Source organism: Chanos chanos, chromosome 6 (assembly GCF_902362185.1).
Source record: "Chanos chanos chromosome 6, fChaCha1.1, whole genome shotgun sequence".
Classification (NCBI taxonomy): Eukaryota; Metazoa; Chordata; class Actinopteri; order Gonorynchiformes; family Chanidae; genus Chanos; species Chanos chanos.
Window position 1 is genome coordinate 34,637,008 of NC_044500.1, and position 27,837 is coordinate 34,664,844.

Below are 27,837 nucleotides of genomic sequence, written 5' to 3' on the forward strand. Positions count from 1 at the left end.
AAATATTCTGAGAGCTGGAAGATTTATTTAATCTGAATGTAGATGTTGCACATTTAGATTCAAAATAAATATTTAAAACTTGATTGAAATGTGTTTTTAAGCTAAATGTATATATTTGTGTGATCAAATTCAGCATGTTTTTTAAATATTTAGAAAGTTACGACTGAATTTTTATGTCCTATTACAATCTTTTTATATTGAACATAAACAAAGAGTTAAATGTACATATCAATATTTGTATTTATTACATATTTATAATGTATAAATGTTTAATTGTTCACCAGATTATTGTTTCATTTTAAAACTTATTTAATGTTTAAAAGACATATTTAGATATGTTCTCGCAAATCCTCTTTTGGGAGGACTTACTTGATTTCTTTAAAACAAACAACTACTCACCATTACAACCTAATTTGCATTTCATGTTCGGTCTAAATAACAAAATTAGTGTTAGTACATAATTTTTGTTATGTATTTCAATTTACCATTTTAAATGTTGATAAACTTTCAATTTAATTTACAGTGTCTTCAGGACAGTTTAATATCTGAGGCAACATCAGTTATACAATCTGTGTTTATGTAGCTGAAACCATGGAAGGACGAAGACTGCCTTCCAAATGTATTTATTAAAATTCAACTTTCTTGTTGAAACCAGAATGTTCTGTGTTTAGAGTTTTGCTCTCAGTCCCCTTACTAATATATTTATTTGCAGCACGCCTAAGCAATCTAGCATTCCCAGACCTCAGTCACAGCAGCTGCGTAATCATAAGCCATGCCATGGCCAAGAATGTGAGTAAAAGTTTCCTGAAATTAAATTTGAAATACTTCTACTTCTATTCCAGTTTGTGTCAGTCAGCTCCCATTAACTTGTATAATGATGAGGGTGAAGCATGTGAGCCATTTTTTAGCAAGAAAAAGAAAGCACCAGGTTATGGCGGAAGTGTATTGTGTTAAACCATGTCATGCTCAACCTAATACAGAATACATAAATATTTCATATTCTCCATTACACTGGTCTTGTAAGCAGAGAAGGGCACAGCACACTGGAAACAGCAGGAAACAATACACAATTTCCTTGGCAGTGCCATAAAGCAGTCTGCCAAAAGCACCTGGACCTTACTGCAGATCCAGACTAAAGCTGAGCCCACCCACTCTGGCATTATTTAGACCTACAGAACCTCGTTCCTTGCACACACACAATTGCTGTGCTGTGCTGAAAAGCAAGTAATCATAATTATGCTGGCTGGTTAAGTATACATACTCATCACAGTCCTACACATCCCTGATTACAAGAAGCATATGTGCAAATTATTGAAATATTCAGGGTTCAGCAAAGGTATCACTAAGTCTTACGTAAAGGGGTCTTTTTTTGAACCAAAGATGAATTTTTATGTGCTTAGAACCATCATTATTGTTAGACATGAGGTTTAATGGGGTTCAGAACAGATGATTAAGCCAGTGCCCTAGACCACATTCATCTCACTCACTCACCTTCCATATGGTCTTTTCTTCCTTTGGGGGGGTGGGGGGGGTGTTGTAATGGGAAAGTGACCACTGTCTTAAAGCATTTCGCTATGTCATTTCCTTTGGGAGGAACATTAGTCCAGGAGGATTCAGGTGTCCTGCGCTTGTCTTTTTGCGTTGATCGACTAAGATTTCTTTTTCTTACTTATCTGAGTTTAAAACTACGCTGGTGTTAAAAATAAACAGACCTGAATAAAATCAGTTTGAAAGAGTTCCTTAAGTTACTGTTCACAAGACTAAATGCTAGAAGATATGGCAGTATGTCTAAAAGATGTATAGACATGCAATCATGATACAATGCAGTGTGTGCAGAAGCTAAAATATCCACTGCTGTACTAACTTTGACCTTGCACAAATCTCTCCACATTTGCTCTGCAGATAGAATGCCACTCTGACTCAACCAACAGAAACATGTAGCAGTGCCAACTGGCACACTCCCCAAGAGTTGGGACCAGGGATCCCTCAATAGATCCTACTTGTCTTTGTCATACTTCAGCCTTAATTATAAATGTCAGGTTACCAGCCAGGTTTGGGTGAGGGCTTATTTTATGTTCTTCCCTGAGTCACAGTGCCATTCAGACACTCAGAGTACGTTTGTGTGCTCATTATGTTCAGCATTAATCAATACAATTTTTGCTATAAATGTCAGTTCTGTAAATCCCGGTTATGCACAACTTCACACCAGAATATTGCAAAATTATGCAATCAAAAACTATGCATTTATAAAGATGTCTGTTGCAAAACTTGCTTTTGTTCTGTTAATTATTCTGTCCTTGCAATGGATGGTCCTGCAGTTAATGTTGCTCACTGTTTAGACCAATTATGAGTGTAGTGAATTGGAACCTGTGGCAGTGTGATAATTTTCAAAACTGCATAAATAATGCATTTGCCTAAGTTCTTAATGAACCACACCAAGCCCCTTGATTTGTCATTCAAATACATGAAGTGCTGAGTTTCCCCTGTGAGACTGTACCTACAAGAGGGCAGTCTGGGGCTTGTCATTGTCTGTTGTCATTTTTGCTGTTGTGCCCATCAGTTTGTGATGTATATCCAGTGAGAGAATGCCTGGGGGATTGCTCATATGGCTTAGGGCAGTGTTGAGAATTGAATGATAGATACCTTGTGGCTTTGCTGGACTCTCTTTGGCCTCGTATAAGTTTATGGCCCCATTTTTTCCTTGGTCAGTAAATTAGATGTTATAAAAAAAAAATAAAAAAATACGCATCTGAAGCACACTGATCAACCAATTTGTCTGTGACACCTTGGCCGCAAGAGAGCCTTAAAAGGGGCCGAAGAGCAGGGGCTCTGTAAATTACCCAGCTACCTGTGAGGGGTGTAAGAGGCCAAACCAGAGCAGATTGCGCTGTGGCACCCTGTAGGATAAGCGCCGACTTCAGGACTGTGGGTGCCAGCCGTGGCATTACTGAAACTGTGCCGGGCACTGGGTGCCCATCTGCCACTTTCCAGTCTTTCAGCAAAATCCCTTCCTTTGTGTCTGTTCTGTTGCCTCTGTGAAATCCTCTCTTATGTCCCGCTCGTCTTCATTAAAGCTGCTGTGTGCTGAGTCCAAGGCTGCTTTTACCCTCCAAGCGCTTCAGAAGAGGAAGAGTGACAGGAAAACTGCATATGGCCGTGACATATCTTATTGCCTATCATATGGGAACAGAGACATGAGGATGCTTTTGTGCAACTGAGCTTAAGTTCAAAAAGAGATCCAAAGTGAAAGAAAGAAAATGTTCGAATGAAAAGTTGCTCCCCTCTGAATGAAAACTTAATGAAAAGTTTTGCCTCAACTACTGAAGAATTATCAGTTTAGCCTGACATTTGAATAACAATAGCTTAAGGCCTTTGTGTCAATACAGCTTTATAACTCTGGAACTGGTCCAACTTTGCAACGCTCCATATTCAGAACAAAGCAGTCTGTAGGTAGGACACGGCTGACAGCTTTCACTGCTGGTTGATATATCAATGAAACCATACGGTTGCTAACAGACGGACAGACCCCCGCACAGTACTCATTTAGTTTATTTATTTATTTTTTGTGACTCATGACTTTGGCATGATTAATGAGGTTCAAACCTGAGAAATGCGACAGTAGCTTTTGTCTCCCTGTGCCATTCCCCTCCCTTCCTGACAGGTATGAAACTCAACCCCCTCCCCCATCTCTCTATATCCTCATACAGCCCAGCCTCACCCCTCATCACTCACCCCCCACCATGCTAAAGATGGGGGCTACTTCGATAAGAGTTGACAGCACAGTAATGACAAATTAAGATGAAGGGGTTGGGGGACAAATGCAAATACTAAAAGCACAATGGAAAAGTGTTTAAAAAGCACTCTGGTGCCTTTTATCTCTTGGCATGGCTCGTCCTGGGAAAGGCATTTCAAAGGGTTGATTTGGGTCTTGAAGCCTCTCACCAGCATTGAACATTCCCCCCCCCCCCAAAGAGGAATCCTAGCTTTGATACGTTTCTCCTTTTTTTTTTTTTTTTTCTCAAAGCTGCCTGCTGTCTCCTCCACCGTCCCAAATGTAACCCGTCCAAATCTGAGACTTCCCTGACTTCTGCATGATGTTTTGCAGTTGGTAAAAACCCCTGGGTCTCAATTTTCTAGTTAGTTGCCCTAACATCTTTGTGTTTTTAAGTGCATTGTTTAATAACTGAGTTATTTATTGCTAACATTTGTTATTATTATAGTTCCATAGTTTTAGATGATTGGAAAGCTCTTGATAAAAACAATTCTTAATTGCCTTAAAGCTCATAATGTTTTTTTTTTTCTTTGTTTTGTTTTTTCTCTCTCTTTCTTCTTTATCAATATCAAAGCCATTTTACCTTTAGGAGCCTAGTGGGTTCTCAAATGTTATTCCATGAATCAAGAGTTTGTGATAACCTCTCAATGGACTTCCACTGTACAGGGTTTTTGAACAAGGTTTTTTGAGTTTGTCAATCAGGACATTCAGAGAAGTGCAAGACTCCCACTATTCAACACTTATTCTACAGTGTGCAGTGTCTGATGCTGCTCTCTGATGCTGCCTTTCGGGAACATTACTGCTTCTTTCTGATGTCTGTGTTCTGTGGATCTGTTCAGTAAGACTGCCGAGTGCTGCTTCTCTCTTTGTATGAGAATGCCCCCCCCCCAGCCCCCTCCCACTTCATGCCAAATGGGAGCTGACACCAAATGCATGTCTTTTTTGTCTCAATAGAGAAAAAGAGAAGTTATGTCATTCTTCGTTCTGAATAATTCATTTGCATTTCTGTTGAGTTTGGAGATGTTCCTGTCCTAGTGGACCCTTGGTGACTTTGCCATTCCAACCATGGAGGAGCATTAAAGGAGACGCTATGTACAACTTTTATGGGCAGCTTTGGTTCAGTTAGTTGGTCCCACAAGAGCAACTGGAAGAGGTACTACTTAAAAAACCTCAAATTTCGGTGGTGCTGCAAGGGATGTTGACCGAATACTGGAGGGCTTCTGATTCTAATGTCTCTACGCTGTTTAAAACTTCACTGTAAGATTACAGTAGTTTCCTAGCAGCAATTTTGACAGTAAGATACTGTTTATTTACAGTTTATGTGCTGTATTACAGAATTACAATATTTTACTGTATTTCTAAATACAGCTGTTTACTGTATTTGTATAGAATTTTTTTTTTTTTGCCCACCATTTCTAAAATGTAGCTTATAGCTGTATTTGTAATGTATAATGATGGTCAAAGGTGCAGTTTGCCGTAGATTATGCTGATGTGTCTATTGCGGAGGTTGTGGGATTAGTTGAAATGGTATATAACATGGTTGACTTGATAGTGTAACAGAATCTGTCAAGGTGTACTACTGTTAGCCTTGTGGCTAACCGCTTTTTTCAGCTTTTCATGTCTCAGGGAGTAATGTTTGCATTGCCATTGCATTGGCTCCACAAGCATAGTGATTTAGTTTCACTGCTTTAGCTAAGTGTCAGTCTAAGTGTTATTGAGCTTTTAACTCTCATTTTGATGGCAAGTTATATTTTCTTTTCTATGATTGCCTTTGCAGTGCTTTACTTTGTCTATAAATAAAGTATTATAATAAAACAATACAAGCTGTGGAATTTTATGGTTTGTCGTAGTTATTACTGATGTATTTTGCCACTCTGTGTGTAAAATGTATTGCTTCAGGCAGATGAAACTGGTTAAGTACATATCTTAAAGTTAGTGTTACCTCAAAGTATGTGTGTACACTCAAGGGTTTGTTTATGATTGAAATACTATAGTGTAATCTGATTATATGGATTATCCTTGCTCTCAGCACATCAGGTTCATCTTGATAAATATCTAGATGAGATATTTTTTTTTTTTCAAAATCAGTCTTTGACTGAATAGACAAGATGTCACAGGACCCGTACAAATTTTGACTGATTACTTTGTTTGACAGGGGGGCCCTTGACATAATTTAAAATTGGACAATCTGAATATTTAAATTTTATTAGAAAATGTGGATGAGAACCAGAGTTGGCTGGAGTGACCTCCTCATTTACTAAAGGCTCTTGAGATCTCAGTTACAGATCTGAGTAGTGGGGGGAGGAGTGGAGGGGTGCAGTCTTTTCCACACAGCCCTCTGGGGAACATTACATTCTTTAATTACTGGACCTGTGAGATTTGTCTCAAGGGAGCTCTGCTAAACACAGCCCTGTTCCTCGGAACCAAAATCCCATTTGCAGTTATTTTTTTAAAGAGAGCAAAGTGATGTCGCTTGAGGCCTTTGAGCAATAGGGAGAATAGGAAACTCTTATTGGTATGAATTGCACTGTGGTGTTCAGTGAAGCCAAGATGAAAATGGTTGACGCAGTTTTTGAGATGAGGGAAAAAAGAAAAAAAAAAATGTAACCAAGCTCTTACGTCTGAAGCATATGGATTAATGGTCCTTTTTGGATGTGGCATTCAATTTCATTTTGGTAAATGAACTACTAATAGCAGAGAGGGTCGAGGTCTTGTGGTAGATTTCAAAGGATTTCTCTCTTTGCAACTTTGTGTTGGAGTCCTGAAGTTGTTGTTGTTGTTGTTGTTTTCCCCCTTTAGATTGTAGTCAAAAGACAGGACCTAGGTGAAAGACATTTGAGTAATCGATTCAATGGTGAAAGAAAAGCAGAGGAAGCCAAAGAAAAATTGATTTTAAAAAATCTTATTTATTTGTGTATTTGTGCGTTTACCTATTGAAAAGCTCCAGCTGCCAAAAATACACATGTAGTTTCGGTGGATAAGACTCGAGGGTTTGGCTTTCAGCATGTACCTGAGTTGGCTATGTAAGTAGAAGTGGATCATTGTTTTCTATGCTTCAGTACCAGATCTAAACACAGCCCTGAGTCTGTAGTCCTGAAAATGTAAGTACACTATCACAGGCACCAAAGTATAGAGAGTTGACATAACCCTACCACCACACTCTACAGTCACACAAAATGATTGGTACAAGTAATGGAGTTACTGTGAGGGATTTTTGCAGTTGTCTGTGATCAGCCTGTAATGTCAGTCATAGCAGGTGTAGTCAGAAGTTATAAGTACGGAAACCACTGAACACAGTAAAATGTAAGCAGGACCAAAGTCCTTTAAGCGCAGAGACTGAACAACATTGTTTCTCAAAGTCTAGCCAACAAGCCATTTCTTGTCCACAAGCCAACTTCAAATGACCTAGCAATCAATGTTCCATATTGTATCATTAACATCTCATATTGTAAGTAAGCCCAAGCTGGTTTTAAGTAGCACACACATTTAATACCGTCCTCAAAAAACAATTCAACCCTGCTGATGAATCAAACAGCCGTACTTGTGCCTGATAGGCTCCTGTTTCTGACTGTCAGCCAATCACAGATGAGGATCCAGTCACAGTGCCATACCATGTAGTTAATGAGTTAGTCAGAAGCAATGGTCAGAGGCAAGTGCAGAAAGGTAGAAACCGACAATTCAGTCATAACTAGAGAGCTGAATCAGGCAAAATGAAGAAATAATTTACCAATATTACCATGTAATTACAGCTCCTAGCCCCCAGATCCAGTATTATTTTACAAAACTGGCCCTCAGCTTCAACACTTTACAGTATAATATATCCAGACTGGTACATTCGATCACCTGAACGAGGAATCTGAATTCATCATTATACTATTCATGATTGTATTATACGTGTACACACACGCACACGCACACACACACACACACACACACACACACACACACTAACAGAGAGAGAGAGAGAGAGAGAGAGAAAGAGAGAGAGAAAGAGAAAAGAGATCAGATTTGCAATTGGTTTGAAAACATTTGGTAAACCAAGCTTGGTTTTATTTTTCACTCGGTATGGTGAGAGTTGTAACGAGAAAATAAAGAAAGAAGTAATGACTTAGCCATCTGATTTGTGTGGTGGGTGTATTTTCTTTCTGAAAACACAGCCATACAAAAGGTGCAAGAAACCTTATAGGTACAGTTAAATTGAGTATGAAAGGCTTAAATATAATCACACCAAGAAAGTGTCTTAATCCTTTAAAGGATTAAACAAGGTATTGTTGTGTGTCAGGCATGACAAGCACAGCTTTTTAATCATGTTAAATATTTCCTCAAGAATTTTGCATATTTGTTTCTCAGTTAATTTCTCATTTGGTTTTATCCAATACATCAAGCTTCATAAACATCAAGGTAGCTTAGCAAGGTAGAGTTTAAAATGGAGCATTGATGAAGACAGGCTAGTTGTGATGCTCATAATAATTCTGTCTTTATACCTCTGCAACATTGTAGTAATTCACTTATACCTTAAAAAAAATAATAATAAAGTAGAGGGCATTTTCTTTCAGTAGTGTTGTCACAAGCTGAGTTAAATAAGAGCAAAAGGCTTTTCACATTTAATCTGACTGGCAATTTTCCTTTTCATTAGGTAGGTGTACCTATGTTTGTCCTATGTGAGCAAAAATATAAAACAGAGAGCGGTCTATCAAATTATAGGCCAGAGCTGCTCTGGAGACTTATGAAATTAGCTAAGGTTAGAAAGGCAGTTGTTAACTGCAAGGATTATTTCCTCAGTAAGATGTCATTTGCCAGCATTACTTATATGTTGTTAACCTTCGCAATCCCTTGCATTTCCAGTTAATTAGTTATTTGGAAACTACAGCCGTCCCAGTATTTATCTCTTTCACAGTGGCCTACAATGTTCCAACATAAAAGCTATTCGAATGTATATACCCATATGTAATCATGTTTGAATGTAACGTACCCAGTTCTATGTGTAAACTGGTCTTTTTCCTCCAGGTATTGTTGACGATAATAATAATGGTATGTTACTTTATTGGATCATATCTTTGAGAAGTTGCTTGGTTAGTGAGACCAAACCAGTCAACTCAATGAAAAATTCAGCCTTGTTTATTTCCCAATTAGTCACCTCAAACAGAATTGAAATTTATGGCTTGACAATTACAGAAGTGTGGAGCAAAATATTGCAATCGGGCCGTTGGCTGTAAGTGCAGGTTGATGTTACAATCTGATCCAGGGGTACATGGGACAGCTCATCATGCTTTAATCTGGGACAAGTCTCACTCCCAGACAGCTAATAGTGTGTTCGGAGGTTAATTTCCTGCCATACGTCCTCCATCAATAAGCAATTAAGAGGTGAGGAAACAAAAGTGCTCAGGCCATCAAACATTTTTCCTCCTTCGTGGTAATCAATTAATCGCTCTGGCATGTTCGTTTGAAAGCTCAAATAGATTTAGAAGTAAAAGTGACACATGAAAAAGGCTTTATTTCCCTTGCCATTTCCCTGATGTGGTATCGTTTATTTTTTCTCTCCCCATTTCTAGTGAGCGTTATCGATCAGGAGATTCATGGCAGCATTCCTGCTGGGTTCTCTTTTAACCCTATCCTCTGATTTTGCAATCCATTTCTCATCCTTCCGTCATTCAAAAGCCACATGGACGAGGCTGCGTTGCAGCCGTTCTTATTTCTCTCTGTTGGGTATGAAAAAATGAATTCACAGGAAGTGTTTTATGTGATAATGTTGCCTGCAGTATGTTCAGTGCTCACTTACAAAGACCAGTTTATGGTGGATCACAAACCCTCAGTGTAGTCAGAAATGCAGATGTGATGAGCCTTTCATCTTTTGTGACTGATGAAGTTACTATGGCCACTTTGTATGCTCTCATTCCTTTCATTTTCCTTTTTCAGGTGAAATAGGAGCTCTTAAAGTATGCTGAATGGAGGAATATAGTGGGAGAGATGCTTTTGAGGGGGCTTTTGTTCAGATTCCCCAACATTATGCTGCTTTTATGTGAAGTACCTTATGTTGATACTGGAGAGTTCATCTTCCTTTTTCCCACTGCTCCTCTCCTGCGGTTAAGTTATGCACCATACCGTCAGCCTGACATGCTTGTGTGGTACCCTAGAGACAAGAGGGAGACTGGACTGTGGACAATATATGATTAGGCTTTCACACCTCTTCCCCTAGCAACCTCCATCCCATACACACACACACGTACACATAGCTTTCTGATGACCAACAGTGCTTTGTGGTTAAACAGTTGCAGAGAAATGAGTTTGCAGGCAGGTAACTGTGCTCAGGGGAGTACAGAAGCATTTTTCCCCTTATCGCTGATTTTATTTCCTTACAAAGTGAAAGGTCAAGACCTGCAAGCTGTAGCCCCCAGCGGTGAAGCTGCCTCTCAGCTCCAGTATGTCCCTCTTACCAACGTGGGCTCAATTTTCAATTTGTCTCAGCATATTCCCTCACACTCAGTAGAATGTTTCCCCTCTTCTGAAGCTCCGTGCTCACCATGAATACTGCTAACATGTTTCATGCATCTAGCTATGTGCTACACCATACCATTCCACTGCAGATGAAAGTGCATTAGCAATATGGAACATTTCAGAGTGTTCTTTTTTCAGACTAGAACATGAGAGAGCGAGAGCATGATTAGTATGGATAGATGGTTTTACTCTGTGTTCAAAGGCTTGATCATAAAAGAAAGGACATTGATTGAAACTCTGTGAGGATATTTTGGTACTGGTATTTACTTTTTCATGCTTTCGTGCTATAGTAAAATTACAGTTAATCAGAGGCAGTGTTTTGACTGAAGTCTTCATTTTCTCACTAACCCTGTATCTTCTACAGCCCCTCCCAACAACATCTCTGTGGTGGCTGAAAACACTCCAGCGCCGTTCAGCCGCTACCAGGCACAGAACTTCACTCTGGTCTGCACTGCCAAAGGAGGAAAACCTGCTCCATCAGTAAGTCATAGCCAGCTGAGTTGAACACACACACACACACACACACACACACACACACACACTCGTGCGTATGCACTCTTATGTACACCAGCTTCAACCAGTTTCAACCCTGTTGTTCATAATCATCTGATGTGGAGCATATGAACAAAAGACAGTTGAGCTTCCATGAAAAACCTAGATTCTTTAGCCGTTCAAATCATGAGGAGATTTTCCAGCCCACTCACCTCAACATCACGAGCATGACCCCTACAAGCATTACGTGAGTTCAGCCTCTGGCTGTTAAAGCCCAGCAGGCCATTAATCATGCTCCGTGGGTGAACAGTAATATATTCCGGATCTATCTTGCCCCCATCTCCAGCAATTAAATGCCCAGCACAAGGGGAGCGGGAGGTGAAAATGATTTCCGCCACCCGCCTAGAGCCTCACTTTGCCAACCACTGGCTGACCAGCTTCGATCACCATCAACACAAAGATCTACACCCTGAAAAGAATTCACTGCCACTACCATTCTCATTATGAGCAACCCCACAGCCAACTCTGTGCTCTATCAGGCTCCAGTCTGCATTCTTCCTCAGTCGCACAGGTAGACTTCATAATGCAGAGCAACAATTGCAGCACAGAGGGGCTAAAAATAAATGAGACTCGAAAAGATGTGAAAGGAGGTGGTGAATTATTCCACTGCTAAAATTTTACTAAAATGGTTTAAGAAGAATTGAAGAATTCTCCGTTCACAAATCAGTTGTACCTTTTATAATCTGTATTGTTTTGGGTTTTTTTTTTGTTTGTTTGTTTTTTTGGCTGTAAGACAGTCTCGGTACTCAATGAGCAATAATTGTGCTCATGAGAATTGTGTTACTGTATATACTCTATACAGTACATACAAATACATATTCACACCCACACACATATTAACAACACATGTACATGTACAAACATAAAACACACACACACACACACACACACAGATTCTTTAGTCGTTCAAATCATGAGACTTTGACTTGTTTCTCAGTTCAGTGCAAAGAAAGAGTACCTTTCCATGTTAAGAATTATTAAGTCATGCTTCAACTTTCAAATCTAAAACATCTTTAAGCTTACAAAAGCACAGATGATGAACTGAACTGAAATGAAATGAACTAAAATAAAAGCACCATACATTTAAAGCTTTGGGGGAATCTTGTGAAAGAAAAATAAGAGAACAAGCACAACATTAGAAGAGAGAAACAGAGCTGTGTCTTGTGCTCCTCTGCGCTGCCTGCTCATTTTGGGGATCTTTGTCTCTGTGGGGGGAGAACAGGATAGGGAAAAGGATCCAAATAATAGCAAATCTCATTTGGAAGTCTCCCCATAAGCCTCCTCACAGAGTTTGTAACAGGTTCTCACAAGAGCTACAACCAGTTCTCTGACATTAATGTTTCTGAAAATAGGTTGTTGACTTCAAACTTGTACAGCCCCATGCAGGGTTGATAGTGGAGCCAGAGAGTCACTCGGTACTGTACTGTAGAACTAAATTATAACCCAGTACACAATTCTCAGGAGTGCTTATAGACCGATTACACAATGACAAGTGTCCCTAAAAGCCATTATTCCGAAAATTTCCTTTAATCTGCACCGAGATCTAGCATAAGTCAACAGTGAAAACTGAAGTAATGGAAAACTTCAACTCCATTTCCCAACTGAAATGTAAATTGAAATTGTTTCAGTATTATTTAGTTTAGCTCACATGGGTATCAATGCTGCACTAACAAGTTTCTGTTCCCAAAACTAAATGAACATGTATGGTCATATGAAGCAGTTTGCATTGCAGCAGTGAAACAGATTTCATACAAGTGCTCAATGAGAGCGAATGATTTTATTATTGTCAAACTTGATTTTTTGTTTATTTGTTTTGTTTGTTTGTTTTGTTTTGTGTGTCTGTGTTGTTTGTCATCCATTCATTCATTTGTGTGCTCTTGGGATCTTCCATTTGTCTATTACATCATGCAGTGCAACGGAATTACACTGTTCCCTTGAGGTACTGATGCGCTTCAGGGGCACAGGGATAGGCTGTCTCACATCTCAGCTGTCTCAAGTCCCTCACTCTTTTCTCTCCCTCTAATGAATCTCATGTTGGTTCTGTTCGTGTCAGCTTATATTTCACACTAATATTTTCCAAATGATTCTGGATGGTGTCTCTGTTTCATTTTTACAAGTCTTATAATAAGAGGTCTAAGCAAATCAATTCAATTGATTTGCAAGCTAATCACTCCCTAGAATTTAATGTCTGCCAGCTGTGTTGTGTAGCTTTTAGTCTAAAACAATCAGTTATACTGATGGTATCATGCATCTTTACATTTTCAGAACTGGTGAATTGAAATACTGCAATACTGCAAAATTCTGCAGTACCCTCATTGTAGTTGAATCTCAGTGTCTGTGCAGGTTGAGAGGAGACAGGATAATGAAAGCTAATAATGGAGATGATTAAGTCACAGCAGTAATTCAGCTTTCGGGTAGCGCTGTCACCATAGAGATGACTGCATCATCCCTTTGATGGCCTTGTACTGAACTGTGACAGTGTTCAGGTGTAGAGGGCCTGTTGGAGAGAACGAAAAAAGAAAGAAAGAAAGAAAGAAAGAAAGAAAGAAAGAAAGAAAGAAAGAAAGAAAGAAAGAAAGAAAAAGGACGAGCTATTGTCAAAAGTCCAAATGAGCTCAGCACTTGAAATGGGACTATTGGCAATGTGGAGTGCAGGTGTTTTCATTAGACACTGTTCACGGACAAGCCACACCAGTTTAATTCACAGACATTGTGACGGCCAGCCGTGCAGAATTACATCTTTGTTTGTTTGGCATGCCCATTCAGGTTAGAGTAAAATGTACGCGTTTTGTATGCACCTCTGGATTTTGCGAGGATGTCGGGTTTAGATCCAACAGAGGCATGATTGAGAGTCACTTTAATCCATTCAGCTCATCTCTCAGTGAAAAGGCTCAACCAAGAGCTGGTGAAAACCTTTCAAGGGCACTGCATTACATCCCATTAAAGCCTATTTCTACATTTATTCAGTTTCATCAGTTGCATTGAATAGACTGCATGTACCTAGTTTTAATTAGTCCCCTAACTATGATATCAGCCTTGGGCATTTCAAATTAAAACAGTCTGACTTTGTCATTTGCAGGGTGTCAGAGCGTAGAGCTACTGCAGTAATAACCTATATAAATCCCTGACATGTATTGACACGTTAGGTTCTGCTTAGTCTAATATGCCCAGTAGTGGGGATCAACACTTAAACATGTATAGACAGACAGAGAGAGAGGGGGGAGGGATAAATAACAACTGCACTTGTCCACATACTGGAGTGATATAAAGACACTGGTTTTTTTTTGTTTGTTTGTTTGTTTGTTTTAAATCCTATTTAAGTGTGATTCAGTCACATTTCTCAACGTTGTGAAGATACATTGCTTTTAATCCCATACAAATGTTTGAGCTACCCCTGTCCAATCGTCAATAAATGATTCCACAGAGGTCACAATAGTGTTTACCTTCAAAATTGCCATCATTTCTTGGAGTTTTCTTTCCTGACAATGATGACATTGAAATCACTCAAAAGAACATACTGTACCAGAATAAAACCACGTAGCAGTAACTGCTGGTAACAGTTTCTTTCAAGAAATAACAGTAAAGAAAAAGAAAAAGACAGAGAATAGCTCGAAGTAGGATAGTAACCTTGACAATCACAAAACCTAGCAAGAGCACAGAGCATTATTTGCAACATCAATATGTCCACCCATCTCTGAGATTAATGTTGGTACGTGTTTGAGGATCTATAGCTCCACACACTGGTTGTAAATGTTCACTGCAAGACATATGATATGTTACATCAATGACAAAGGATGTGTGTGTGTGTGTGTGTGGTTGTTTTGTGGTTTCATTCAGAAAGAAAAAAAAAACATAGTTATCTTACAAGAAATGTGGAAGGTACACAACTATTATGCATATTCTATATTTGCACTCAGATTTATGTTTATTCAGAAAGATGAATGTCATCATGTATGTCCTTACAGATACCCACCGTATTAAAATAAACTGAGCATCTCATTGATGTATTGAATATATGGCTTTAACTCAGGAAATATGTGGTATTGTCAGAGGTGTAATTAGCATGGGCAGGTAACAATGTAGCTTAGTTATTGAAGATATTATTCAAAGAATTGTGATTTTGTCTAAAGCAATAGGTCTTTTCTAATGCACCAGCTTTTATATTCCTATTTTACCAGTTAGCTGTGAAGCAGTATACAAAAAAAGGCAAGTACCAGGCATAAAGCTTATTCCGTTAATCTCTTTCAGCGTCAGTGAAAAGGCTCATACATCAGCTGGAACTTCAGCTGTAGCCAAAAGCAGCCCCAGCATGTGTAAAGATGGAGACAGTTTGTCTCTGAAGACTGCTTGTCTATCTATGCCTACAAACTCATTAGTGAAATGCCCGTCTAAGGGCCAGAGGCTTACGACACCCTTGTTTACACTCATTATGCTTATTTACGTAGTGTGGCCCCCTGAGGTGGTGTAAAATCAAGGCATGTCCCAACAATCCCCACTCACACCAGCAGAGAGGGCAGAAAAAAAGCCAGAGTGCACTGTGTAATGTAATGACACTTTGATCTTGTGCAAATTGAATTCAAAATGTCCAAAGGTCTCTAAACGGACGGCCGGATTATAATTTTTTGGTGGAAAAAGAGGAATCTCAAAAGAGAGAATCAATGTTAGGAGGCATACAAGCAGAGAGCTGCACAAACAGTACTGCCACAAGCGGTATTTCAGCATTCTCTTTTTAATACAAATATCTAGAGGTTGTGTGCAGAAGTGGGAGCTTTAATTCCCTGTCAAGTGATTTGCCATGCGGGAATCTTAATACCCCAGTGAAACATAGTGAGAAAACCACTGTAATAACACAGACGCAGTGGAACAGCAACACAATGCAAAACTGTGTCAAATGTCTCTGCTATGGCTCAGTGACAGTATTGTAAGAATGTAGCTTAGCAGCACCCTAGATACTTGTGATTAGATATGTCAGAACTGTAATGTCATCTGATCACTACACCAACCTCTACGCTATCTCTCTCTTTCTTTCTATCTTCCTCTCTCTCTCTCTCTCTCTCTCTCTCTCTCTCTCTCTCTCTCTCTCTGTTTCTCTCTGCCTTTCTCCCAGGTGTATTTTAAGCGAGATGGGGAGTTAATAGAGGTGATATCTTATGTGCAGCCCACTGCTGGGGATGAAGGTGGAGCTTCAGCAGGAGTCCGTGGAGCTAGGCCACTTATCAGCAGGGACTTGGATGACACCAAGCTACAGAAGTATCTCTCTCTGCTGGGGCCTGACGGCAGGCCTGGCCGTCTTTACACAGAGACCCCCGGCCACAGCTACAACACACCAGGCCAGCAAGGCTCTGAGCCCAGCCCAGCCACAGAAGTCATACCGGAGACAGTGGTGAGCCGGGAGTTCCCTCGCTGGGTGCAGAGCACTGACCCGCTGTACTACTTCAGTAACACACACATCCCTCAGAGTGATGGTTCTGTGCTGGTGCAAGCTAAGCTCACCTGGACCCTCAATCCCCAGCTGGATAATGATGCTCTGTTCAGTTGTGAGGTCAAACACCCAGCCCTGTCAATGCCTATGCAGACCGAGGTCACGCTAGGTGAGTACGGCCGAACGTCCCTCCTTATGCTCCCTCCACCCTTCCCCTTCATCACTGCATTCCTTTACATTCCTCTGAAAGCTGCGTTCTGAACAAACACTGATTTCCATTTGTTGCTTAATTGCGTTACAGCCGAGCAGATTGCGGGTCTTAACACGGAATGCAAAATTCGCAGTGACTGACAGGCCAATTCATTGCACTGTCTGGTGCTCGATTGAGTTAACGTACGGCTGTTATTGAAAAAGTCAACCTGCATTAGGGAAGTCGAGCAAGAATTTAAACATGTTGGCCCCAAAAGACACCACTGTGATAGGGCCTCAGTGGCGCTACCCACTGACAGCAATGGTTGCTATGCACTTTCACTCATGCGGTGAAGATGCATGTATCAGGCTGAACGATACTTCAAGTCGTCCTTTCTTGGCAATTGATCTGCGCTGTTCTTGCTCAAGAGCGTCAGCACAATTCGGAAAGATGAAGAACAGCGGTACAGTGTGGCTAATGAATGCATTATTAGCAAGGCTTATTGCCATGGAAATCTGAGCATGAAGAGTTAGGGAGCTCTTTTTTCTCTCTCCCTCTCTCTCTCTCTCTCTCTCTCTCTCTCTCTCTCTCTCTCTCTTTCTTTTTTTTTTCTGCCTTTAACGCTAAAACAAAGATTGCCTCCAACAGATCCTATTATCACTTCAAAGCCAGACCTCGCTCACAGCCCATGCTGTACCAGCTGTAGTAAAGGGACAAGTGATGTGACGCAGACAAGATAAACAGAGACATTTCTCTCACTTAGCAGTACACAAACAGGAAAGAGGCGGATGTGAAAGAGAAAAGAGCTGTAGCTGATACAGGTTACCTGCAGCGCAGTGCACTCGTTTCTGTTCTTTTTCTTTCTTTTTTTTTTTTTTTTTTTTTTTTTTCAGTCTCGGGTCCTCCTGAAAACACTCCAACTCCCTTAATGCGTTCTCCGACTGGTCAGGTAGGAGTGGGGATATGAGAAAACACACAGGCCCATCACAGTGGTGGTTCTTTTAACATGTGTAAAGAAGAAGCAGCGTTTTCCTTTTTTAGCATAGGGAGTGTTCTCTAGTGTTTACTAGGTCAGAACAGCGTTGTAGCTGCAGCAGAAACATCATAAGGACGTGGTGGGTGGAGGGAAATTTTACGATGTTAACTGTTTTTGAACTTGAATATCACCAGAGAAAATGGAGAAGTCATATTAATTTCTTTTAATGCTTTTTCTCAGCTCAGGGTGCGTACGGTCATGAAAAACCTGGAAAAGTCATGGAATTTGAAAATAGCAATGTCCAGGCCTGGAAAACTTTTGAAAAAATAAATAAACCCGGAAACTTTTGGAAAAGTCATGGAGATTTGCTTCACAGATACCTGTTTAATAGAGTATATGTGGTTCAGTAGGGCTGTATCGAATGCCACCTTTTGCCAATCGAATTTTAGCCAACTTTTTTCGAGCAAAGCTTCGAACCAAGCATCCATCCTAATCATAGAATGCTTAATTTCACAATCAAATGCCAATTCAATGAACGAAGCTTCGAATTTTTCAGTACAACCCTGTGGTATAGTTAAGATCGACAGAGAAAAACCTATATTGGTTAAACAATACTTTAATATTCGGGCAGATCAGTCACGTCACTTTGTAATCTGCGTGGGGTAGCGTCAGACTTCGACCTGAGTTGCAGTTTGTACTTAACGACATGTAAATTCGCGCAGTGCCAGGAAAATGGCGATGTAATCATGTCTGGCTTCAAACCGCATAGCTTGTCATTAATTTTAGTTAAAATATGCTGTGATAAGTTTTACATGGATTTTTATCCTTATTTTTTTATGTATACACAGACATTTCAGAGAATGTATGGTCATGAAATTTTGTCTCAAAGGCATGGAGAAGTCATGGAAAAGCAATGGAAATGTATTGGTAAAATTGTGTATGAAACCTGTCAGCTACAATTTAAGTGTCCTAAAGACAGGAAAGGGGACATTGTTCAAGCACACAAAGTAGATCACAAAAATATATCAAATGAAATGTTTATACCTCTTTTAATACCTGGGCATCGCCAAATGTTTTGACCTTACTTGACTGTTCCAGTTGCCTAAAACATGAATTCCCAAGAATAAAGCAGACGTTCAACACAAGTTTCACATGAATAAGAGGAAGAGCACAATGGTTTGAATGTGTCTCTCAAGAGAACGTCTTGTGCATCTTGGGTTATGATAGAAAGTATGCTCTGTTGCTGTCTCTACGTGATGTTGGTTAAAGGGTAAAAAGAATTCACTAGGGTGCAGGCCTAGAAAAGAGCTTGCAAACTGTCAGGGGCTTTTCATATTTTGACAAGGCTTTACAGTGCCTCGATTCAAGCCATTAATTTAACAGTAGCTGTATTCTTTAAAGAGAAGGAGAGAGCCGCTTCAGACTTCCTTTGTTATTGTCCAGAGAATACAGAACAGAAAATGTGCATTTGTTGATGTTAATTGGAACATGCTTAAAATTCAAAGCATTCACAAACCTAGCTTGGGTTAGCATCAAGCCCTTCTGGCTCTAGTGAGTTCTGTGAGAGGAACTGGGCTAAAGGCTTGAGGTTGTATGTAAGTGCAGAAAACACACTGTACATGTATTGGTGCACTCAATACCCACAGTACACTGGCTCGAGGATACGTGTAACAATGCTGAGAACGTCTCCACAAGATTACATTGTATTTTCTGCTTTAAAATGGATTGGTAATTGTCTATGGAAACTATTATGCACAGCCTTTTCGCTTTAGCATGAATTAAGTTTACACTGTGCTCAGTAAAATGGGTTTCTTCAGAAAACCATATAAGTCAGTATATAGATGATTAAATTTTCAACCGATGAATCTGACACATCTTAAAAGTGCTGTTATCTTGAAAATTATCTGTGTATGATTATTTCATCTATACAGTGTCTATCCACTCTCACATGAGCTGTAGGAATATGTGTTTGGTCAGGAAATGAAACCCTAGTCCTAGAAGCACTTGCGAGTGATAAATCTTTCACAGTTTTAATATTGCCACATGAGATGGAGGCAGCCTGACAATGGCCCAATGCTGTATTACAATCACTGAATATTCATGAGCCGCGCTATGTTCCCCATGCAAATGAATGTGAGGAACTTGTACTCCTAAGGACTGTGCTAGATCACTGGGCCTCTCATTCAGATCTGTCTGTCTATCAGAAAGCTCCGTATTCACTGTTCACCACTCCCTTTGCTCCAATATAATTAAGGCTCACCTCAGCAGCGTGGATGTGCGTGGACTGAGGTGTTTCTTATTCTGCGGAATTTAAGTGTGGGTGAATTATAATCTTGCATGCAGTGCAGAAAGATGGTCTTTGCCCACACTAAGTTCTGTATCTCAAGGGTGATAATCAGAATGCATGTCTTCAGTTGGTGTGTATTTTTCTGTATGTAAGTGTGCATTGTCCTTGTATGTGTGTTGGAGTACACACAGTTTTGTCTGTGTGTGTGTGTGTGTGTGTGTGTGTGTGTGTGTGTGTGTGTGCGTGTGTGTGTTTGTGTGTGTGTGTGTGTCCTTGACAATAAGAAGCATACATTTATATTTTGCAATGAAATGCTTTATCCCAGCTACAAGATGGTGGTTGATTCAAATTCTGCATGGAGATTTCCTCACAATAATCTGCTCTTATCCTCTTTGATTAGACAAATGTTAGTCCCCACGCCATAACAGTAGAGCACCACACCATCAGCTAAAACGACAAGCTCCCTGTCATATGTGCCTCATCCAGATGTCCCAACGCTTGGAGTTTAGGCGATTATAGGGATGGCCAGAGAGGCAAGTTGAATGTTAATCGGTGACGGACCACAGGTTCAGATTAGGACAGCAGGACAGTAGATCAGCAAGGATCAAATCGGGACGCTGAAAGTTGAAAGACTTACAGTGGGCATCAGTATGGGGTGTGGTTTAGATCTAACAGGCCATTGGTCACTGAAATGACTGTGTAACCGGCATCAACCTTGAACCAAGACAGTTTACTGCCCCATGTTACCAGAGTGTTCCGCGTCTGTTCTGAGTCAGTGGTTGAGCGTGCTGCTGTAATGAAGGGGGATGACGTGGGATGGCCAACTGTTCCTGCTGGAGTGTGTCCCGGAACATAGCTGTGCATCTTTATCACCTCCTTCCTCAACAACGAGCTCTCTATAACGCTCTCACAAGTTTGATCAGTAAAAGTCCTGTGGATGCAAAAAAGCAGTGAGAGGGATTTAGGGGCTTGAGCACAGAGCCGACACCAGCAAAAACCTTTGGGGAAGCAACGTGACTAAGTAGATAGCACGGGTCAGAGCTTCACTCTCGCCTCTTGCACTAGAGGATCATAACGGGCAATCCAGTCTATTGATCCTTTAATTCAGCGACTTGGTGAAAAGAAAGCAGGGTCAGCCTTTAAATGCTCACTCTACTGTCAGAAACACAATCCCTATTAAAGTCCTTGTCATGTTTTGAGCAGTTTTCTTCTCTCTTTCTTTCTTTCTATATTTATTTATTTATTTATTTTAAGAAATAAATAAGCCATTGACTCATGATTCATGTTCTGACGAGCTCCTAATCTCTCCACTGTTTCATGTCTCATATCTTTTTTCACCACTCCATGGAGCTTCACACTAATATCTAAGATCAGTTCTTAAAAATTAATGAATAAATAAATAAATGGGATTTTTTTTTTAGATAGTGTCCAGCTATTACTTGATTTGTGTATGAAATATACATCTTCTTTCCCATTTGAGATGAGAAAATGGAAATCATAAGTCATTAGCAAGCAGCAGGAGGGGAATCATTAACTTAGAAAGACCACATGATGCCTCATTACATTTGCTGGACAGACTGTGATTTGATGGATGGTAGAAAATCTGATTAGCTATTGTTTTAGGTACTTTTCAGAAGTCACATTTGTTCAGCTGTAAGTAGCAGCCAAAGGGTAGCATCAGCTCTAATGTAATGAAATGTAAAATGTATAAGCTGAGCATTGGTTCTGGCAAGGCCTCTATATAAAGACCTTTGTCTTGAAATAATCTATAGGCTCTAACGTATGGCCCACAAAACTCTCTTTATGGTTGTCAAGGCTATGTATAGAGGAAATTGGTAATCATATTAAACGATGCAGAGCTAGTTAAAACAGACATTCTCATTCCTAACCCCACACTTCCTCACCATAAAGTTGTGCATGCGTATAACTACCTCGTGAGGTTTCACTCTAAGAACAACTTCTCACTTTCATGACATGGGTCTGGGCAAATCAACGACTTATCTCTCTTTTGTGTACACAGGAGAAATTCTCGGTGCCTTAGAAGGTCAGAATATGATCATTTTTCCCTCTTTTGGGGACCAAATTAAATCCATCTGGGAGCTTCCGTCCATATGAGACAAGGGAATTAGTTCTCTGAGTATTCCTTATCTCACTGCCTCCACACTCTTCCTCACACGCTCCGTTTCTTCTCCAGTAATGAGTATCTACCCAATTTAGTTCCTTGTCTCTCTAGGGGAATAAATCCACTGTAGCCCCCTTGGATGAAAGGATCTAGAATTCTCCAGAGCCTCAGCCAATGACCTCTATGTCTCAGACCATGACTTTAATTGCTAATGCATGTAGTCAGTTTTCATGAAGAACAAATGTCTGCTTCCTCTTTTTACAACTTCCTGCCTTTTTTTTTTTTTTTTTTTTTTTTTTTTAATTCTGTGTGTGTGTTTCTCCCCATTAGCGGCTCCTAAAGGCCCCAAGCTGTTCATGACCCCTGCCAGGGCAAAGGTAGGGGATACGGTGCGCATCACTGTTCAAGGATTCCAGGTAGGATCTCCAGGGGTAAGTGGATGGGGTTGTGAAACCAGGGCCACGTTCAGTGTCGGGTACAGGAGAACAAGTGCTCTTTGCAGTTAAGCTTGTAGAGCTCTCAGCTATATTGACCGTTCTTATCGAGGGTGCAATATACTGTGTGTATCTGTCAGATCTACAACTACTGCTTGCTGTCCATGTTGCACTTATTACAACGTAACTCAACGGGGGCTTGGATTACAGCCAGTTAATCAAATTATTCAATTAAATGCGCTCAAATGAAATCTTAATTTGACTGGGGCTCTACGCCGGCCTCACCAAAGATACACAGTAAAGGCATGTGCATAGCACAACAGAATACTAATTCTCAGCTTCTCCTATTATTATTACTTTTCAGTTTGTTTGTTTGTTTGATTTGCTTCTCTGTCTTTTGTCACTTTACCAGAAGACATAAGGGGATCTGATTGAAAGAATGAATCAGCCAGCAGCTTATCCACATCTCTGCAGCTTTCAGGTGTTGGTTTTTATGTATGCACAAGTCAATCTGACTAGGCAAACAGGCATCTGTATCAAGCCAGCCAGAAGCAGTATTCTGTCAGTGGGGCTGGATTTATACCTGCATGAGCTCTTAACCAGCGCTGAAAAAAAGACAGAGATTGTCTTTGTGTAACTACTGTTGTCTGCCATAAGCAGAAAATAGTTTGTGGATGATTCGCCATCTCTGTGATAGGAATGAATCATAGGAAGGCTGGCCCAAAGCCACTGAGATGAAGTGAGGATAGGACACTGATATACCAATCTCTAAATCTGCTTTGTGGCCTTTCATTCTTTGCACCATTAATCTAACCAAATGATCAGCCAGTTTAGTTTTGTTATACTATTACTTGTTTCCTCATGTTTACTGCATTATTGTAACTGACATAAACCTTTTGCAAAGCTGTCCTACAGCACAGTGAATGTACCTGACCTGGCAGATATACAGGAGTATATTCTACTCAGTTTATGTATTTGAAGCTCTCCTTTACATAATGTTAAGAATGGTCACTATAAACAGGCTTGACAGGGATATACAGCCAATCAGGAGCTTTCAGTTTAGCACCATGGTGCATGTGAGAGCGGAACGGACATATTCTTATGGATGAAGTTCTCCTTTATCCTCTACTGGAGCAAGGTGCTGGGTTTCAGATGTAGATAATATACATGTAAAGCCATAGGGATAAGACTGTTCCTCTTTTTACAATGATAAAAAAGTATTCAGTATCCCCTTTGGTGTTTATTTAAATTATACATCACCACCATGCAGGAATTTACTGGTGTCATGTTTATTTATTTAATGTCAGACTTGTTTAATGACATTTTAAAATGAGAATGGAAAGGAAAGTCCCACGCTTTGATGAAATCTCTCTTCATTTTGTAATTTACATGGTGGTTGAACCCAAGGGGATATATGACAGAAAGGTCTCCTATCTGGAGTCCTTCTCCAGTTTTTTATCTTAATGTGAACCAGTGCCATGAGAATCGCCCCACATGAGCAAACTCATTTCACTGCTGTCATCAAAACGATGCTGAAGTCCAGTGACACATGGTCATGCGCTACTTTCATGTGGCCCATTATAAAAGGTCACGCAGACAGACCAGACAAGTCTATTTCATCTGATAAATCATGTCAGCTCATCTTTTAGTTAGAATAGAGAGACCACAAGCAGAGTTCAAGGATTCTAGCTTATCAAGATTCTTCTTGTTCCCTCCAACATATTAAAAAAAAAAAAAGAAAAAAGAAAAAAAAAAAACTGAAGAACCATTGCTAAAATTTTGCTCTGTATCCGTACATCAGAATATAAGTAATAATTTAGATTGTAACAACAGTGCTCTTACCCTTCACATAGTTTCTCACCCTTGCATCATGTTCTCGTTCATAAACACATGCCAGTTATTTTCGTCATATCTCGTGACCTTTCACTCAAAAATCCTTTCTTGGTGTGTTAATGGGCTTCAAGGCATAAAGCCACTTTCACTATGCTCCTGGGCTGGAGCCATAGAAGAATACTGGATATTCTTTTCCATGTGTGGAATGTGTTTTTGTCATTGTCCTATGACCTCTGAATACTGTTTAAAACCCACCATGAACCCCTCCTCTTTTACAAAAACCTTTTCTAACGTGAGTGTGTCTTCCTTCTGCCCGGATTCTAAATCAGTCTGTCCACTAGGTGGCAAAGCAGGTGACTCATGAGGTTACACAAGGCAATGTCCTGAATTCCTCCTGAGCCAAAGCCTTTGTCATATTGTGAATGTACTTCTGAAAACTTAAGTCCTTTGAAATTTTAAAGGTGTTTACTGGAATGTGTTGAATCTATAGAGAAATATAACACAGAAATAAACAATTCCTGTATGATTTATTCATTCTGTAAGTGAAAAACATAAATTTGTATTATTCATCAAATGAAAAGATTCATTGTCTTGAAACACTTGCTTCGAGTATAAAAGTACCTCAGTCTGAAACAAGACTCTTTCTCCTCATTCCTTTCATTTCCATTCACCCACTGCCAAACCTCTTCAAATGCACGCTCACGCTGTCGTACGCATTAAACTACAGAATGAGGTCTTTCCTGAGCCTCTCTTCACCTGGACACGAGTGGGCGGTCGCTTGTTGGACGGCAGCACCGAAAGGGATGGGAAGGAGCTGGTGTTGGAGCGAGTGCCTGCTGAGCTCAATGGCTCCATGTACCGTTGCACTGCCCAGAACCCCCTGGGCTCTACTGACACACACACGCGCCTCATCGTCTTTGGTGAGTCCTGACAGTCATCTGCTTCTCTGGTAAATAATGCTCAGGAGAAGTACACAGCTCATGCTTCACTACAGTAACAGGCTCGAGGTCTGTCCTTAATCTTAATGTACTGCTGAGTTTTCCATTTTATAAAGAAAAAAAATGCTAATGATTTCATGAATGTTCCCCAGTACCTCAGATTTATCATTTATTAAGACTACTGTTACTATGAAAGAAAATATGGATTAATTGAGCTTAGTCTCAGCTTTGAATAATATATGCAAACTAAGTGGTTGATTAATAAGAGATAGACTGAATACATCTTCACAAAGTAGATTCCCGTGGGCATTGTCTCAGCAGTCAGTAGGACCACAAATTACTTTTCCAAGAGGGACACCACAGAGCAAGTCTATCCAACATCCACAGCTCCAAACATGACATAAGTTAATCAGCATATTAAAAGGCAGTTAAAAGGCAGTGATGACCTCTATTTGCTAACACTGTTATACCAGTCTCTTCCTCACTGGCATATTCTTAGTTTGCCTTGTCTTTGATGTCTTTACGTGTCAAAAGTGGGGGTGGGGATGTTGTTGTTGTGGCTGTTGTTTTAGTTGTTTGTTTGGGGTTTTTACACTGATATGGGCTCAAAATTCTTAACTAACTGAACAGCATCTGTATATATGTATATTTCCCTGGTTCTTAAATTTCCCTTGGAGCTTTGTGGGCTGCCAGGGTATTACAAGAATCTGCCTACAGCACAAGTGCAGTTCTAATCAGCGATGCTCTTTAGGAGATGAAGAAAATTCAGTGTTTCATTGGATAATCCAAGTGACAGCCATGGCCCATCACGCCAACTACATAGTGGATGAAGCACTGCATTTGCACAGGCATACACACACACTCACACACACACACTGTTAATATGCTGTTAAATGTGACTGTATATACATAAACTTAAAATTAAAAAAAAGCATTCTGTACCATGCACTGGGACTGGTGAAACAAAAGACAGGCAGTCTGTCACTTGATAAATGCTCCCCGTGCCATCTCCTCATTTAGATTTCGAAAATTTACAAATTGTTGGGCGGATCAGGAAAGCCATTCTGTAGAAAATGCCACTTTGGGAAGGTGTTGCCTTAGGGACAGATTTGGCAGAGGAACATTAATGTCCATTTAACACCCCAATGCACCCTCGGGCATCATCTGCCTGCTGCAGATTGTGAGCTATCTGTCTATGTCTGAGCTGGAGATGGCTTCCACTTATGGCTAGGAGGACTAAATGGTGATTGAGAGACCTTGAACTTCCCCATGGCCTTGAAATGAACCACTCACAAGACTTGGTAGATTACACAAAATCTGCTACACTCGACTCACTCCACTAGCCATTCATTAGACGTTGTCAGCTGTAATAAAGCAGGTTACTGGCCAGCTTGAGAACAAAAAAAAAAAAAAAGTGCTCACACCTCCCACCCTGAATAACAGATTTCTAGAACATTCTCGCCTGAGAGAGCTATTACCTCATTGAATGATACTGTGTAATGACTAGGCATGAGTGTACTATTGCATACATGTACAGTCAGAACAAGTTTAGTCAGGTAAAGGACACTGACTCATAGTCAATTTAGCCATCTTAGCTCCCGGAGAGGATCTTAACGCACTCTGCACTTTTACATCCTCAGTACGGTGATGTTATCTAACACTGCATCAAACTGCAGCCCATGACAGCTCGCTCTCTTTTCAACTCCTTAAACAGTCTCTGTCTCTCTGTGTTTATCCAAACAGCTTTTACTCTCATTAAATCCTTTCTTTTTCTGTCTCTTTCTGTGTTTCTCTCGTCTCTACGCCTTTTTTTCCTGTCTCTTTCTTGCCTTTCATATTCCTCAGAAAACCCAAGCATGATGAAAAACAAACAGAGTCAAAACAGTAAGTATGGCCGTCTTGGGAACCATTGACTGAGCTAGCCTTGGCTGATATGAAAAGAAAACTTTTCTCCCTTTCATTTGAAGGAAACTGTTTGACAGATTTGTAGTCACAAGAGAACCACCTGTGAAGTATGTCTGCAGCATATGTTTCCTAAATATGATATATGTTCTTCCAAATAGGATTTTTCAAAATGTTCTTCTTTACAGAGGACAATGCCACGAATATATGAATGCATGATTACGTGCTGGACTGAGTAGAAGATGTTAGTATCTACAGCTTCATTACAGCATAGAGAAGTGTTTTTGGTCAGATAACCCATAAGAACACTAGTAGTGCTGTTGGCATAGATTCTGTCTATGCCATCACAGAGGCCTATGCAAAGCACTGCTCTTTAGTCACTGGTCCTCGCCCCAGTGCTCAATTTAAACCAGCAATGTGTCTTTTGAGGCCTTACCCCTTTCATCATTTAGAAAACAGCACCAGGCCATCACTTACAGTACCATGCAACGCTGAGACCGCAGCAAATCCAATTCATTGATGGATTACGGTTGTTTTATACATTCGGCGTGGGCTCATTTGCAGTTTCTCAGAGGCTCATATGTAAAGATGACGGATTGTCAGACAGAACAGTGGAGGGATGTGAGACCTCTCTCTCTCTCTCTCTCTCTCTCTCTCTCTCTCCCTTCCCCTCTCTGCTCTCCGTATCTACGGATGTAAATTTGAATATGCAAATGCTGGTCTGTGCTGGAGAGCAGGTGTGCCACAGCAAGGACAGAATCAGGTCAGAGCAAGGCACACATTTCAAGGCGAGCTGTAGACGCTCCTAGTATGCAAGTCAAATGGCATGTAGAACAAGGGCCTTGGAGGTCACTGCACACCTGTGAAAGAATAGAGAAGCTTCCTGACGCATTTACTTACCAGTCCTAAAATTA

General features: G+C 40.3%; 1 protein-coding gene across 1 annotated transcript in view; it reads left to right on the forward strand.

Annotated features, from left to right (window-relative positions):
• The window catches only part of igsf21a (immunoglobin superfamily, member 21a), a 138,719-nt gene that overhangs the window by 110,148 nt on the left and 734 nt on the right, over positions 1–27,837 (forward strand). The window contains exons 5-9 of the mRNA XM_030778542.1: positions 10,632–10,747; positions 15,927–16,410; positions 22,147–22,247; positions 24,811–25,003; positions 26,867–26,905. Coding sequence (XP_030634402.1) covers positions 10,632–10,747; positions 15,927–16,410; positions 22,147–22,247; positions 24,811–25,003; positions 26,867–26,905 — 933 coding nt within the window. The remainder of the gene's footprint in view (positions 1–10,631; positions 10,748–15,926; positions 16,411–22,146; positions 22,248–24,810; positions 25,004–26,866; positions 26,906–27,837) is intronic.